This window comes from Bombus flavifrons, chromosome 9 (assembly GCF_040668555.2).
Source record: "Bombus flavifrons isolate JBK064 chromosome 9, iyBomFlav1_principal, whole genome shotgun sequence".
Lineage (NCBI taxonomy): Eukaryota > Metazoa > Arthropoda > Insecta > Hymenoptera > Apidae > Bombus > Bombus flavifrons.
The window spans coordinates 1,700,269-1,713,794 of record NC_138450.1 but is presented as its reverse complement, the minus strand read 5'-3'; the positions used below and the strand labels follow the sequence as shown (position 1 = coordinate 1,713,794).

Below are 13,526 nucleotides of genomic sequence, written 5' to 3'. Positions count from 1 at the left end.
AAAAATCGCCATTGCGTATATACGCATATGTAAATAAGATTCATATGTTTGTCTATATATAAGTATAACATGTGTAAACTCAAGTGTCGTATATTGAAATGCAAGCAATTATATGTATAACTCTAGGACTTCTTTATTTTATTGTAGGAAAAAAGAGCAGCATCACGAAGTAGATTATAATTAACTTTCTTACAATTTACTTATATAATTAATAAAATAAATTTAAGAAGAAATTAAATATCAAATGTTTTGTCCAAATTTATAATTAAATATATTTTATATGTATACGTGACATGAACGTACATATATATGTACATTCGTATATAAACAAATTTAACACATATATATACAGAAATAAATTTTTTATTTTGGAGCATCTGGCACAACATTGCTTTACATCCTTTACGTAAAAAAAATGTTGTGTCGGTATAAAAAAAATTACAGAAATCGATAAAGAAAATTTTTAAAGTTATAACAACAATTTGCTAAAATATTGGATTGATAAGCACAGCTTTCATGCTGTATTTTTAGTATTCTTACTTGTCAAACAATGTATACATATTTTATGATACAACTACTTCGGAAAGATATACATACATACATTGATTGATTGCAATGCAATTGTATTAAGTAAAGAGAGGCAACATATCAAAAAAAGAAATTAATTGTGTATATAGTACTTAATGAAACTGTACCAAGAAATGCATTGATAGGGATAAATGCAGCAGTATTGATTTTGGCAGTATAGATTTCAGCATTCCAAATGAATCGCTTAATCAATTTTAATATCTATATAGTCGTGAAACGCTTAAACATTCAGCAATACTACAGTTAAATGAACATGTGTGTAATAAATGCATACTAATTGTAACTAATGGAAATATTTGTATTCGTTACAACTAGCATATAGACCCCTTCTCCTTTCTTCAAGAGGGAAAAAAGTATCAATTCAAGATAAATTTACAACGTATTTCTATTATTATATTTCATTTTAAGAATAAAACTTATTATATTAAAGCAACCCATATAAAAGAAATGTTTGCAGAAAGTAACAAATGTAAAGATTAATATTTTCCACTGAAAGTTAGCGTCAAGGGACGACATTATGTATAAAATAATTTGACATTTCTTTATTCTACGATGGTTATGACGATTGTGATGACGATGATGCTGATATACAAAACAGAAAAAGCTATATAAAATATATAAGTGTACAAAATAGATGCAAAATTGGTAATAAGTAATATTACAAAAATAATTAAAAAATAAATATTGATTTAAATGGATGAGAGAAATATCGATTAAACTATCGGGAACTGTAACGTATTTAACTTCGTTGTAATAAACAATACCGTTCCAAAATAAATTCCACACATACATATATCATAAATACGTTCTCAATAAGTAACGTTTGAATAAGTATGTAGTACCATCGCTGATGATTATGTGTCTTCCACAGAAATTTTGCAATAAGATCAATGTTCGTTACATTTAATCAACGTAATTTATGTAAAGACGCTTCGATGGATAAACATATAATATTCGTTGACTTAAAATAAAGTTGACACAAAATTTTTATTTTGCTTCAACTTTTCTTTAAAAGTCGAATGAAAAAGTTTTTTCCATTTTGAGAAGGGTAGTGAGTGTCATATTGTTGTACGATTACAAGTAGATAAAGAACGAACACACACAGCTAATTCTACGATTCACGATATACACGAATTTGTGCCATGTTATTACACTTCGTTCATTTTGTTTGGCGTCGGAAAAATCGAAAAGCATATGATAACATTCGTTAGGTAACGATATGAGATATCAAAGAGAAAACGAGATGGTCACGATATTTTCCCTTTCTTCTTTTTATTATTATTATTATTATTATTATTATGTCGATGTCTTTGAAAGAACTGATCGAAGTAAGTCGGAGCCATCGAGATTGAAAAGAGTCGAAAATTTAGTGGTTGGTGATCGGGGGATTTAAGCAACGCATTTCCGAACGCATTCATCGGGAACAAGACAAGGCGAAAACAAGAAAACGAAGGGCATCGAAGGTTGTTACGCAATGCGCGTATACCTTTCTGATCGTTTATTCCTTTGCCAAAGAAGGCTAGAAAAATAGATGCGTAGATCCCTTGTTTCCTCTTCTCTATCTGCCTGTTTGTTTCATAGGGAAAAGAATTTGAGAAAGGTCTGCGGAGGAATCGGAACATGAAGAGATGCTCGATCGACATCCGCTAGTTTCTCCTGAAAGGCTGGATCCTGATCTGCGATACAGGGATGTCCGAGCGACCGCCAAAACAGGCAGCGGCAATTGCGGCACAACTGTATTATCTCTGCATATTCTTCTCGCAGACCAAACGACCTATAAGACACATAATAAGTCCATTGATTTTGCGAACAACAAGACATAGGTGGTAACGGATTAAGCATAAGAATACCAAATGAATATTTGTATTATTTAAGAAATGTAATAGTATCTATATGTACGATGTACCTTCGTGCGATAGTAAAAATAGTCTTCCAGTCTTTTCCAGGATTATGCTGTCTAGTCGAGGCTATTTGTTGAGGCGTGAAGTGATACTGGGCAAGCTCCCGCCAGATTCTCTGTTCCTGTGCTAGAACAGCTAGATGTTCGCAAGCTTCCGAGGACGCTTCTATGTCTCGTGGATCACTGAGTCGAAGGAGAACCTCCCGGCGGCATTCCGCTGGCAAATCCGACCATTGCGGCTGCTGTTCCTCGTCCGGCTAAAAAACAGCAATAATGATCAAACGAACGTCTCGTCTCTCTTTACCCTAGTTACGCTTTTCTACCTGAGTTATAGTGATGGACGAAGCAATTTGCAATATTCTTTCTAGAGCGGCTTTGTGTTTCTCCCATAAAACTACAGAACCCAAAGGTCTGCCGCCCCAACAACAGCCCGCGCTGAAAGCCCGGACTCTTTCAATCAACCGACGAAGTTTTCCGGTTTGTTGCTGCGATAATGATACTGCCGAACATATCGTAAGAACAGAGATATAAGAGAGTTAATATGATCGCGATCAATTTAGTAGCTTAAATCTTTACCTTCCAATGCGACTTCTTCCAACATATTGAAGAGAACTCGTTGAGCGCATCCACTAAGACCGCCCATCCTGTGACTGACCAGAAGATCCAAAAGTTGCACGATGTAATTAAAACGTCGGCAATCGTGCACCGCTGATAAAAAGTCCAAGCTTTTCAGCGCATCGCTTAAACCGTTGAAACCAGCGATCTACGAATTTAAATAGAACGCACAGTCGCGATCGTTTCTTTTTCCTTCGTTTAATCTTATTTAAATGTGCGCGTACCCTAGCCCATGCTCGCGATTCAACCCTAACAATATACCGTTTGGAATCGAATGGAAGAAGAGTACAATCGTTCTTCTTTTACTTTCCCGTTATTTTCGTTTCGTTGCTACCTTTATCCTTTTATTTTTTTTCTTTCATTTCATATCTCTTCTCTCTTATTCTTTTTCTCTTCCACTTTCTTTTTCTTCTTCTCTTCTCCTTTCTCTTTTTCTTTCCTTTCCTTCCTTTTCCTCTTTTCCTTCGATTCTTTCTTTCTTAACCTTAACGACCAAATCCCATTTCTCTCCTCTTTCACGAGGCTAAGGTTAAATATAAGCATGGATGGAACAAGTCACTCACCTCACGAGTGCATTTCAGCGTGATGCGGCAATGCGGCTGGACGGCGTTTTCTAAAATTACGTGAAAAAGAAGAATTAACCGAAGAAAGATTCAAAGGACGATCATATACTTTGCCTTCCAATCGACAATCGAGTAACGTTCTACTTTCAGCCGTTTTTGATAGCGCATGAAACACGCTAAAAAAGGGAATATGTACATATTGAAAAGGTACGAATCGATAGTTTCGATAGCTTTTACAAATATTCTGCTCACCTTTCTTTTTATCCTTCTCCTTTTTGTCGAGCACATCCTTATCGCCGCTGCGAAAAAGACGAACCATTAATATAATTCTGTTCCTTACACTAAAATTAATCGACAATTCGTAAACGCGATTCTCACGAATTCAATATATGTATATTGAGTATATATACTTATGTATTCATGTCACGTAAGCACAAACGCATAACAAGTTTGTAACGATCTATCGTTTTACAGATGTAAGAGATACGTGTTAAAATACCGTTCATCATTTAAATATCTTTTAAATTCGTTCAGTACTAGCTACTAAAAAAAAAAAAAAGAAAATGCGAAATTAACGGATACACTTATCAGACTTCTGTGGAAAAATGCGACTTTCTTCGTTCAAAATCTATTTCATTAATTTCTTTCTCGTGTTTTTTTCCACTTGGTTCATTTTTCAAGTCAAAACGCAACGTGCTTTTCCAAACGTTATGATATACAAATTATCTATACATAATGATCATCACAAAATGAAAATTGGTAAAAACAATTTATATTGTTCCCAGGGCGAACAACTTTTTACCCAACTATCGCCTGATGCGTAAGATGCTTTTGAAACTCGAGCAAGAAATTTTCTTTTAAAGATTCGCAATATAAATACATAGGTCCTTATCTTGAAACGAGCGAGGCGGGTGAAATGATCCAGTTGTCGATTCGCGACGAACATGATCATCGAGGGAGACCTTGCGGTAATGTGCTTACGCGTCGCGGGGAGAGAAACCCCGCGCCAATAATCCGTAACATTATATAACTGTTGGTAATGCTCCATTCGCGCGTGAAACGAATCGCGTAGTAACTAAGTACTACGCTTGTATGCAATAAATATTACTTGTGCCGTTGCTTGTTGCACATTGCACATTGTACAAGAATATCTAAAGTTTCGAATCTCACCATTCTGTCTAGACATATACTCAGATACATTTATGTGTTCGCGATCTTTACGTAGCTGTTCCAATGCTTTCTAAAAATCCACGCCTTAATACATGGCCTATTATCGTATAAACGAACTGTTATGCTTCACTAGGTATATGCTAATGAAAAATACACGAAACTGTGGAAAATCGAAGATAAAATAATTTACATCGTACTATTTGTTAAAAAGTATTGCACTGTCGCGAATTGAATGTATCAGAACAACATGGTGATGAAGAAGATTTACAGAATCGATACAGATCGTATTAGCTAGGTTATAACCTACTTCGAACACATGCATGAACGACAGCACGATTTTCTTTCTGCTATTTCGGGAATTTTCTTATCCAAGGATAAGATAACTACTTAAATACTGTCTCAACGTTCGACAAATTTCGTAAAGCAAATAATAGTTTTTCTGCTATGCTTTACACTGGACTGCATAAAACTTCATCAAGGCAACGTATTTGATAACGAACATATTTTGTGGCAGAAAACCAAGATTTTATACGAAAAAAGAGATTTATTTTCTTTTTTTGTGAAGCGCGCGAAAGCGTGACTATGCACGATGCAGCTTTCTCTCTCTCTTTCTCTCTCTTTGTTGTACGCTTTGCCATAAGCTTTCACGGTCTCGCGACACCGACTTAGTTCCAGTATGAACGCGAGACGCGTCCAAGTCCAAACTCATCGTATCGTACGAAGTATGTACGTACATACGGCAAGCAAAGAGGGAAGACGTTCAGAGCGTGCACTATGCACTACAACGGTTAGGCATACACACGTACACACGCACGCGCATTTCTGCGTATGCAATATAGTGAATAAGGAGTGAGGAATACATATTATTAAGTAGAAAATTCAATCCTTTATTATTGTAAAAAATGAACAAGACATAATAAAAAGATACGCTCGAAATTATATATATATTGTAAAGTATTTTTTTCATTTTCTTATGCAAAGAAAATCGTGCTGTTTTAGAATGAACCAAGAATGCATGAAGAACAACATGGATAGGCTATTTTTGGGCTTCTGTTTATACCGATATAAAATGAATAAGACAAGATAGAAACTTCTCTAACAAATCAAGGAAGGGTACTTATGAAACATTGAATTAATGGAAATCGCGATAAAAATGTGATACGCAGATCGAAAACGATATGTATTAAACAGGAATCAATCGTATCATAAAGAAATGTTTAAAAGTTAAGAATTGTAACTCCATAACTAAAAAAGCGTGTGCGATAACTAGTATTCAGTATAATATATAAGCATTTCTTAAAAAATGGAAAAATTCTATTTTCACGTGGTATCTCTTTCTGTTATTTATTAATTCCATTCATATTAACTTGATTTTGGTGGCTATTTAGCGATAGACACACAGCTACTAGTGTATGTCAAGTTTGCAAGAGTAAACAAACTGAGAACTGTCATTCGATCGATGTAACAGCTGTGAGACAGATGGAAGATTCGGATAGAAACGATTGGTTGTGTTTCTTCGGTATTATTTACAAAGAAAAAATACATTCGCAGCGAGAATGAAAAAAAAAAAAATAAAAGGGAAAGGATAAGAATCAGTGATGGCAGTACTCACCGAAGTAAAAGAGAAAGTGTTTTATTGTTGGCGCATTCGAGGATTTTCTTCTTTTCCCAACCTTCGACAGTTTTTACCCATTCTTCGCCAGGACTGCGCCAATCCTTCGATATGAATGGCATCGTTCGCAAGATATATAATTGTACGAGATGCTTGCTCTGCTTACGTGTGCAAACCACGAGCGATCCTTCGACTAACGATCAAATATATTAAGGAACGCACCTCACTGGACCACGGACGCTCAATGTTTGCTCACAAGACAGTTCGGTCTGCTCGGTTTACTTCGCGGCTGCGATCGACCGCGCATGGCTTTGTTTTACTGACGTCACTTACGTATCAGCTGTGCAACTGACATGACAAACCAGTGCACTCTGAACAACTCTGAACCACACGTTCGGCCATTTTAAAATGTATATGTTACGCATGCGCAATTTTGTCTTGATGAAGTTCGACATTCACGCGTTATTCATTTCGATTTGTCATCTCGTTTGATTTGTTTTCTTTCTTTCGGTTACTTTTATTTTCTTTTAGTTACAAGGAATATATCGATTGGTTATTTTTTGTTAGCTATCTGCAAAGGTGAAATTTTACAAACATGTGTCATAACCAATATGTTTTTATTATATAAAGAAAATACATATGTATATACAACTGTATTTGAGTCATTTTTATACTATTTTCGTGTCCTTTACTAGCTCATCTATTTTGGAAATAATATTTACAGGTACAGATTCTTCTTTCCCTTCCTCTTCTTTTTCCCCTTCTTCTTTTTCTTCTTCTTCCTCTTCCGTTTCCGAATCGGTTGGTGGAAAATCTGACACAACTATCGAATAAACAGAAATTATAAATACACATTAATAAGAGGTGATAGGTTAATAATCAAAAAGATTACAAGAATTACCATGTCTGTTTAACTTTTCTTCCCTTGCATCTATGAGAAATTTTTCTTGGACAGATATAATTTCTTTTGCATTTGTACAAAGCGAATATTTCTTTAATAATTCGCCATTCAATTGTAAAAACGAGTGGCCCCAGGAGAATTTTCCAAGAAAAAAATTTGCTTCTTCGGGAAAACCTGTTATAATCAAAGTAGCAGCTATAGCTTCTACACAACTTAATTGACATGGTCTGCCATAATTTATCGGATTCGCAGCAACTAGAAATGGTAAAAGACGAGGATTGGGAGTTTTCATTCTACTAAATGGAGTATCGTCTAAACGTGCCCAACTGCAGTCGACGACCGCACAACCATAATCTTGTATGATATCGCGATCTGTGGGACTCACACACTGCAACATGATATTCCAATTTCGAGTATTAGAAGTCAATTTATCTTCTATATTGCAACAAAGATATTTTCTATACCTTTTCACCAATTGGAGTAAGAACTAATCCTGAGAATCGAGCTCCTAACCTTAATATTTTTACTAAGCCATGTCTAACCAATTTTTTACCGGAACACTTTTTAGGGTCGCAGTGATTGAGATCCCACATAGCGACGGGAAAAGGAAGGGACCATTCTTCTTCTTCTTTCTCTGAAAATTAAAACAGTCGGGTCTATTTCGGAGTTTCTTATGAATCTGTATATAACCAAACTACTTTATTCTAACCTGATACTTCATCTTCCTTATCCGACTTATCCCTTTCTTGACGATATTTTTCTTCTTTCCCAACTACATGTCGCGGTCGTCTTGTTAGTATTCGTTTCCTATTTTTCTTCCCATAAGATGACATTTACAAAACTTTAAAATATTTCCTAGTACAATGAATTGTGTAAATATATGTACACGCACGTCAAACTGATCTCCCTAATTCAAAGGTTACTTGTTATTTTGTCATTGCCACTGAATGCGTACATCTATAAGAAACTATATATACACATATGTACATATACATATATATGAGAATATATGTGCACATGCGCGCAAACTAATTTGTTTTTACTCAAATAAATATTATACCATCTGAAAGTACTTGCTATAACATAACAATTTACTCAATACTGGCTGTTTTACTTGACATGTATATATCTCTTTTATAACATCGCTTACTTCATGTACCAATCTGTTTATACGCAGTGTTGCGATCGAATATTAATATACATAGTATTTATGATTATAAATATCAAATTAAATTTATATATAATACAATTGTTATTTAATAAAAGCATAAAAGCTAGATGTATGACAATTAGTTATATTTACTTACTTAAATGTTAAAATTTATAAAAGTACCACTGCATTAGACGGCCCTGAAACCCTGTTAGAGTGGTTAACAAGTGGCTGTTCTATTCTCAATCGCTCCGCGGGACACAAATCATTCAATGAATAGAGATTCTTCAAACATGTGTTTAAATACGATTTGATTAGAACAGAAATGTCTTCTTTATTCTTGTATTTCTCTTAAATTTAAGGTAAGTGTTGGTTTGCAATATTTTACACTCATAGGTTTTATAGTTTATCAATACGCATTATTAAAATTATTATTTCGCAATCATATACATATAAAAATAATGACTAGTTAATGCGTATCTGTGCAATCGAATATTTTCACTTTTTATATACTATTATTATATACTATTTATATACTGTTTACGCCGCTTAAAGGATATGGATCCAGGTACATATTGTCGAGGAAAATAAATCGTTTGTTATTTTATAACATTTTCGTGTGCATATACGCTGCATCTAAATATTTAAGTTGTCATTAACTATTAAAATTATCGTTTAAATCCTTTTAAAGAAATTGTTTTTAATATTTATTGTGCAACATATGGATGTCATTGAATTTTACACATATACAACAAACTTCTTGCATTTTACGGTGGCTAATATTAATTCAATTTACAGTTAATTCTATCATAAGTAAATTTATTTTAAATTTTATATTATGTCCATCATTGAATTTCTAATACTTTTATAATTTTATTATGTATCTATATTTTATAAGAAAACACAAGGAAAGAAACAATTGTAAAGGTAACGGATTGGTTACGTGGAATTTGGGAGATGAGACGTCAAACTGGGCCTGTTCAGCAATGGATAGATTCAATACCATCACCTATAAAGTCTAATTTTTCAATGAAAAATGATAATCAAGGAGAATCAAGCAGTAAGAAACCTAATATTTCATTGGCACTAACAGAGCCTAAGGACATTCCATATTCTATGAGAACAAAACAATTAACTATGACAGTGTCTGCACCTATTAATGTTCCTAATACAACATCAAATAATACAACAGGATTACCTAGGTATAATAAAAGGCATAGTACAAGAAATGTATAATAAATTCAAAAAGATTATACTTACAATTATATTTACTTCATACAGCTCATTGCCTCATAAATTGGTTCGGGATCCAAGTCTACAATCTGATAGTAGTCATTGTAGTAGTGTAGAAAGCTTGTTAGAGCTAAGAAAAGCAGATCCAGAAGCAATTTTGCTAGGTCTTGGATTTGGTGGTTGCTCGAGCAGTCCACAAGAGAATGGTTCCTTTTCTCGTATACCGAAAAGATTTCTTCAGCCATCGAAATTAAAAGGCATAGCTATTAATGATTTTATGAAGCAACAACAGGAAACTAGTGAATCCTTTGATTCTGTATCTCTCGGATATAGAGGTTTGACAGGTGAGCTGCTTATCAAAAACTGACACTTAATAGAAATACGTAATGGAATTAAGAGAAGAATAAATAGTAATTCAAAAGTTGTTGCACCTTAATGTGGGACAGTTTAAATAAATTTTATAGTTAAATTATTAATTATGTTAAAAATAAATTTGTGTTACACAAATAGTAATGTTATAGGAAGTGATGACACATTATCTGTGTCTAGACTTCATCCACATCGCAGACATTCTGGACCAATTAATTTTGTAAGTCTTGTGGTAGTTAGATTTTTTCTGAAATTTTCTTGATTCTTAAACAACTTTTGTTTAAAGCATTAAAAGAATTACTTTTCAGTACAAGCAAAATATTTGTCTTGATGTGCTTTAAACTATTTACATTTATGGGTTTGTTTAAAATATGTTTGTTTTTATCATAGATAACAAGGAAACAGAATTTGCATGAAATAGTTATATTACCATTGTGAAAATATCTAATGCCTGAAATAAGTATGTAATTGTTTTTGTATCATAGATGTGGTGTGATTATAATCATTTATTTAGTTTGTAGGGCATTTCTTAAATATGACAGATTGATCATCAAATATTTAGACTGGTAGTATGTTTAATAAAAAAAAATAAAGTTGCATAGTTTTTATAATTTGCGTACTGTGTTGTATTTTCATAAATTGTCATTGCTTCTTGTTTACAGCTACTTTTAGTATTGTACTATATTTATTTATTGTTAATGTACAATGATATCTAATTACTAAGGGATGTGAAATCATTATTCTCCTTATGTGATAGGCTCACCGTATGTAGCGCCATCGGAAATTGTGCAAAAGATTATGCAGCGTTTACGAGAGCATGAGAGTCATGAACACGATCCATATGCAATGTATAATTCGTATGAACAATACAGTCCACTACATTGTGGTGGTACACTTTCTGTGTTGTCTCCTGATAGCAGGCAATTTTTGGAACGACCACGTTCAAAAAGTCCCGACATGCGTAATAAACGTATGATTATTGGTAAGAATTGTATTTTATATACGTTTTTTATTTGTAGTATTGAACATTGAACATTTTCAGGACAAAAGTCATTTGCATTTGGTCATGATGGTGATCTAATCGAAATTGATCCTTCTAACGAAAAAAGGTCGTTCGAAAGTATTCCAAGCAATGATTCTAACGCCGTAGAAAATTCAGGAGTATCTAAAGATTTAGCTGATAATAATAATGAAGTATATGAGCAAACACCTATCCAAAAAAAAATATTACCAAAACGATTATTTTTTAACGACAGTACGGAACTTAATGACACCGATGTTTCTTTATCAGTAAAAGTTTTTGAAGAAAGCGAAGACCAGCAAAATGAAAATTTGAATAAAAATACTGACTACAAAGATGATATTTTTCCAAACACAGTTTCAGAAAATGTGTCTGATATTCGAAGAGCCAGTGATGGATTTTATGATATGAAAGACGGAAAAATATCAATGGTAAATAAACGAAGACACAGCGATGGCTTTGTGCAAACTACTGAGCATGTTGATGACACTGTACTTGCTCGAAGGAGAAAAACTTTGAAGCGGCAGTCTAGAGTAAGCGATACAGATGCGGTAAACTATTGCAATATAAATTTCAGCAAGTCTGATACGGCGCAATGCATGGGAATGAAATGTAACACGAATAAAAATTTACATGAAGTTTGTGACCAAGAAAACGTTTCCACAAAATTTTCAAGATTAAAAAATGAAACTAAAAATTATGACGTAAATGAATGTGCAGAGAAGTTACTTGAAGGAATGTATAAATCAGCAGAAGATAGTTTAAGTAAAAATAAACAGGGAAATAAGAAAGAATACTATGTTGAGGAAACCAATCTTGCAGAACAAGTGTGTATAGATAAAGGCGAAAAAACAACCTGTTGCTGTCATTCTGGTACTAAAAAATATTGGAAGAAAATGGAGAAAATTATTCAAGAAAATAAAAATTTGGAAACTATGGTAACAAAGAGCAGGAGAGAAATGGCAGAAATTCGAGAAATGTTAAATAATGTGTTATCTGTACGATTAGAACCTGGTTTTTGACCTAAATTGATTTATGGGTTTATGAAAACATGTTGTTTTCATATTCATTATGATGTTAGGATATCTAAAACTTTTGAAGCAATTTCAATTGTATATTTTCAAAAGTATTTCGCTCATCACTTAAAGTGATTCATGAAATTATTTCAGGTGATAAATATTATAATAGATATCAATGCAACAAGAATGCATTTTTGCTTATAGTAATTATATTTTATTCTGTTTTTAGTTTCAAATAAAGATGTAAATATTGTTATATAATTTAAAACTTTTATTACTTAGTAAATATGGATGAAATATCAATATTCATTATCTTATATATTTACAAATAACATATTGGTTCCATTACTATGAAATAATTTTAATGTTTCGTTATGTTTGAAAATTATTGCTATTTTGTTATTATTTTTGTTACTATATTTAAATCATATTACAATTTTGCTTGATGCCAAGAGTTTAGTTGTAATTTTATATTGATATATAAATCGTTTTTTTTTATCTTTGTTCAATCATACATAATGTACGTGTATACATTCAAGTAGGATTGAAATGATTTTTATGACATTTAAATCTTAATTAAATTTTAAAATTGTGCCAATCAAACACTACATATTCTTTATGTGAAAAAAAAAATTGAAATTCTAATCTCATATACTTTCGCAATAATAACGTGCTCCGAATATATTACCATAAAAAAGGAAAATAATGATGATGATATCAGTAATAGTAGCAGCCATAATAGTAGTGGTAATTGCAGTAATAATAGCAACAATAACAAGAATAAAAACTCAAATTCAAAGCTTTTTGATAAACATATGCCACACACACAGACATATTTTGTCAAAGATATAAATTAGTTTCAAAATAATTTACAACTTATCACACAAGTTAGTACTATATCAGCGAATGTTTGGAAAAAAAATTAGGAAGGAAGATAATTTCACTTTGCTTGAAGAATTTACAATCTTATGCTCTTAACTGAATAAATATTCGAATTTTCGTCTATTCAAGAATATATATATGTATAGACGAAAGAAATAAACTTCTTCTTGAAATCTTTTTATAATAGAAAAAGTTATCGTGTATAATTATTTCTATAGAGTTATAATTTTATAAGTTCGTTAATTGTTTTTAATGCTCAAGTATTATAACATATACTTTTGTTATTGTAAGTTGCTCGTAATACGAACTAAACATAGTTTTATTGGGGCTCTTTGCTAACATTAACTACATTTCAACACATAGCCTTTGTAATTAAGTTAGACATAATTACAAAAATTATATTTACGTATTATTAATCAAAATATTTAAAGTACAAATTAAAATGGAAGTTACAACAGGACTTATTTATATACGTGTGTATATATAAATATAATATATATGCA

The 13,526-nt window shown here is 32.4% G+C and overlaps 3 protein-coding genes and 1 long non-coding RNA gene across 9 annotated transcripts; 2 read left to right on the top strand and 2 right to left on the bottom strand.

Annotated features, from left to right (window-relative positions):
• Positions 1–343: 343 nt before the first annotated feature.
• Positions 344–6,849, bottom strand: LOC138183306 (F-box only protein 32). 3 transcript variants are annotated; one of them, XM_069120009.1, is made up of 7 exons: positions 6,449–6,849; positions 3,919–3,965; positions 3,667–3,716; positions 3,065–3,251; positions 2,812–2,987; positions 2,495–2,745; positions 344–2,362 (listed from the first exon to the last, which is right to left on the bottom strand). In XM_069120009.1, exons 1-7 carry the CDS (start codon positions 6,568–6,570, stop codon positions 2,164–2,166), a joined length of 1,032 nt encoding a protein of 343 aa, XP_068976110.1. In that variant the 5' UTR covers positions 6,571–6,849; the 3' UTR covers positions 344–2,163. The 3 variants fall into 3 exon arrangements, with proteins under 3 accessions (XP_068976110.1, XP_068976111.1, XP_068976112.1); XM_069120010.1 differs by lacking the exon at positions 6,449–6,849 and adding an exon at positions 5,472–5,584; XM_069120011.1 differs by lacking the exon at positions 6,449–6,849 and adding an exon at positions 5,144–5,275.
• LOC138183313 (uncharacterized) lies at positions 5,552–7,104 on the top strand. The gene is made up of 2 exons (XR_011174032.1): positions 5,552–5,685; positions 5,836–7,104. It is a non-coding gene; the product is annotated as an uncharacterized LOC138183313 (long non-coding RNA).
• LOC138183311 (18S rRNA aminocarboxypropyltransferase) lies at positions 7,049–8,338 on the bottom strand. The gene is made up of 4 exons (XM_069120018.1): positions 8,059–8,338; positions 7,814–7,983; positions 7,350–7,737; positions 7,049–7,271 (listed from the first exon to the last, which is right to left on the bottom strand). Exons 1-4 carry the CDS (start codon positions 8,180–8,182, stop codon positions 7,117–7,119), a joined length of 837 nt encoding a protein of 278 aa, XP_068976119.1. The 5' UTR covers positions 8,183–8,338; the 3' UTR covers positions 7,049–7,116.
• A 200-nt stretch (positions 8,339–8,538) lies between these two features.
• olf186-M (Ki-ras-induced actin-interacting protein-IP3R-interacting domain olf186-M) lies at positions 8,539–12,882 on the top strand. 4 transcript variants are annotated; one of them, XM_069120001.1, is made up of 6 exons: positions 8,539–8,861; positions 9,055–9,067; positions 9,398–9,701; positions 9,781–10,076; positions 10,859–11,083; positions 11,144–12,882. In XM_069120001.1, exons 2-6 carry the CDS (start codon positions 9,058–9,060, stop codon positions 12,142–12,144), a joined length of 1,836 nt encoding a protein of 611 aa, XP_068976102.1. In that variant the 5' UTR covers positions 8,539–8,861; positions 9,055–9,057; the 3' UTR covers positions 12,145–12,882. The 4 variants fall into 4 exon arrangements, with proteins under 4 accessions (XP_068976102.1, XP_068976103.1, XP_068976101.1 ...); XM_069120002.1 differs by lacking the exon at positions 9,055–9,067; XM_069120000.1 differs by lacking the exons at positions 8,539–8,861; positions 9,055–9,067 and adding an exon at positions 9,080–9,312 and having other exon boundaries at positions 10,859–11,071.
• The last annotated feature ends 644 nt before the right edge of the window (positions 12,883–13,526 follow it).

What these genes read in the sequence shown, in the direction of transcription:
- LOC138183306 (XM_069120009.1), bottom strand. Translation starts at nt 6,570, where the DNA reads ATGCCATTCATATCGAAGGATTGGCGCAGTCCTGGCGAAGAATGGGTA. An exon ending in ACACTTTCTCTTTTACTTCG is followed by an intron (nt 3,966 to 6,448) that starts GTGAGTACTGCC and finishes TCTTTTTCGCAG; the next exon opens with CGGCGATAAGGATGTGCTCG. An exon ending in GGAAGAAGTCGCATTGGAAG is followed by an intron (nt 2,988 to 3,064) that starts GTAAAGATTTAA and finishes TATGTTCGGCAG; the next exon opens with TATCATTATCGCAGCAACAA.
- LOC138183311 (XM_069120018.1), bottom strand. Translation starts at nt 8,182, where the DNA reads ATGTCATCTTATGGGAAGAAAAATAGGAAACGAATACTAACAAGACGA. An exon ending in TAAGGAAGATGAAGTATCAG is followed by an intron (nt 7,984 to 8,058) that starts GTTAGAATAAAG and finishes TTTAATTTTCAG; the next exon opens with AGAAAGAAGAAGAAGAATGG. An exon ending in TTACTCCAATTGGTGAAAAG is followed by an intron (nt 7,738 to 7,813) that starts GTATAGAAAATA and finishes ATCATGTTGCAG; the next exon opens with TGTGTGAGTCCCACAGATCG.
- olf186-M (XM_069119999.1), top strand. Translation starts at nt 9,225, where the DNA reads ATGTCATTGAATTTTACACATATACAACAAACTTCTTGCATTTTACGG. An exon ending in TACAGTTAATTCTATCATAA is followed by an intron (nt 9,313 to 9,397) that starts GTAAATTTATTT and finishes ATATTTTATAAG; the next exon opens with AAAACACAAGGAAAGAAACA. An exon ending in CGGATATAGAGGTTTGACAG is followed by an intron (nt 10,077 to 10,858) that starts GTGAGCTGCTTA and finishes CTTATGTGATAG; the next exon opens with GCTCACCGTATGTAGCGCCA.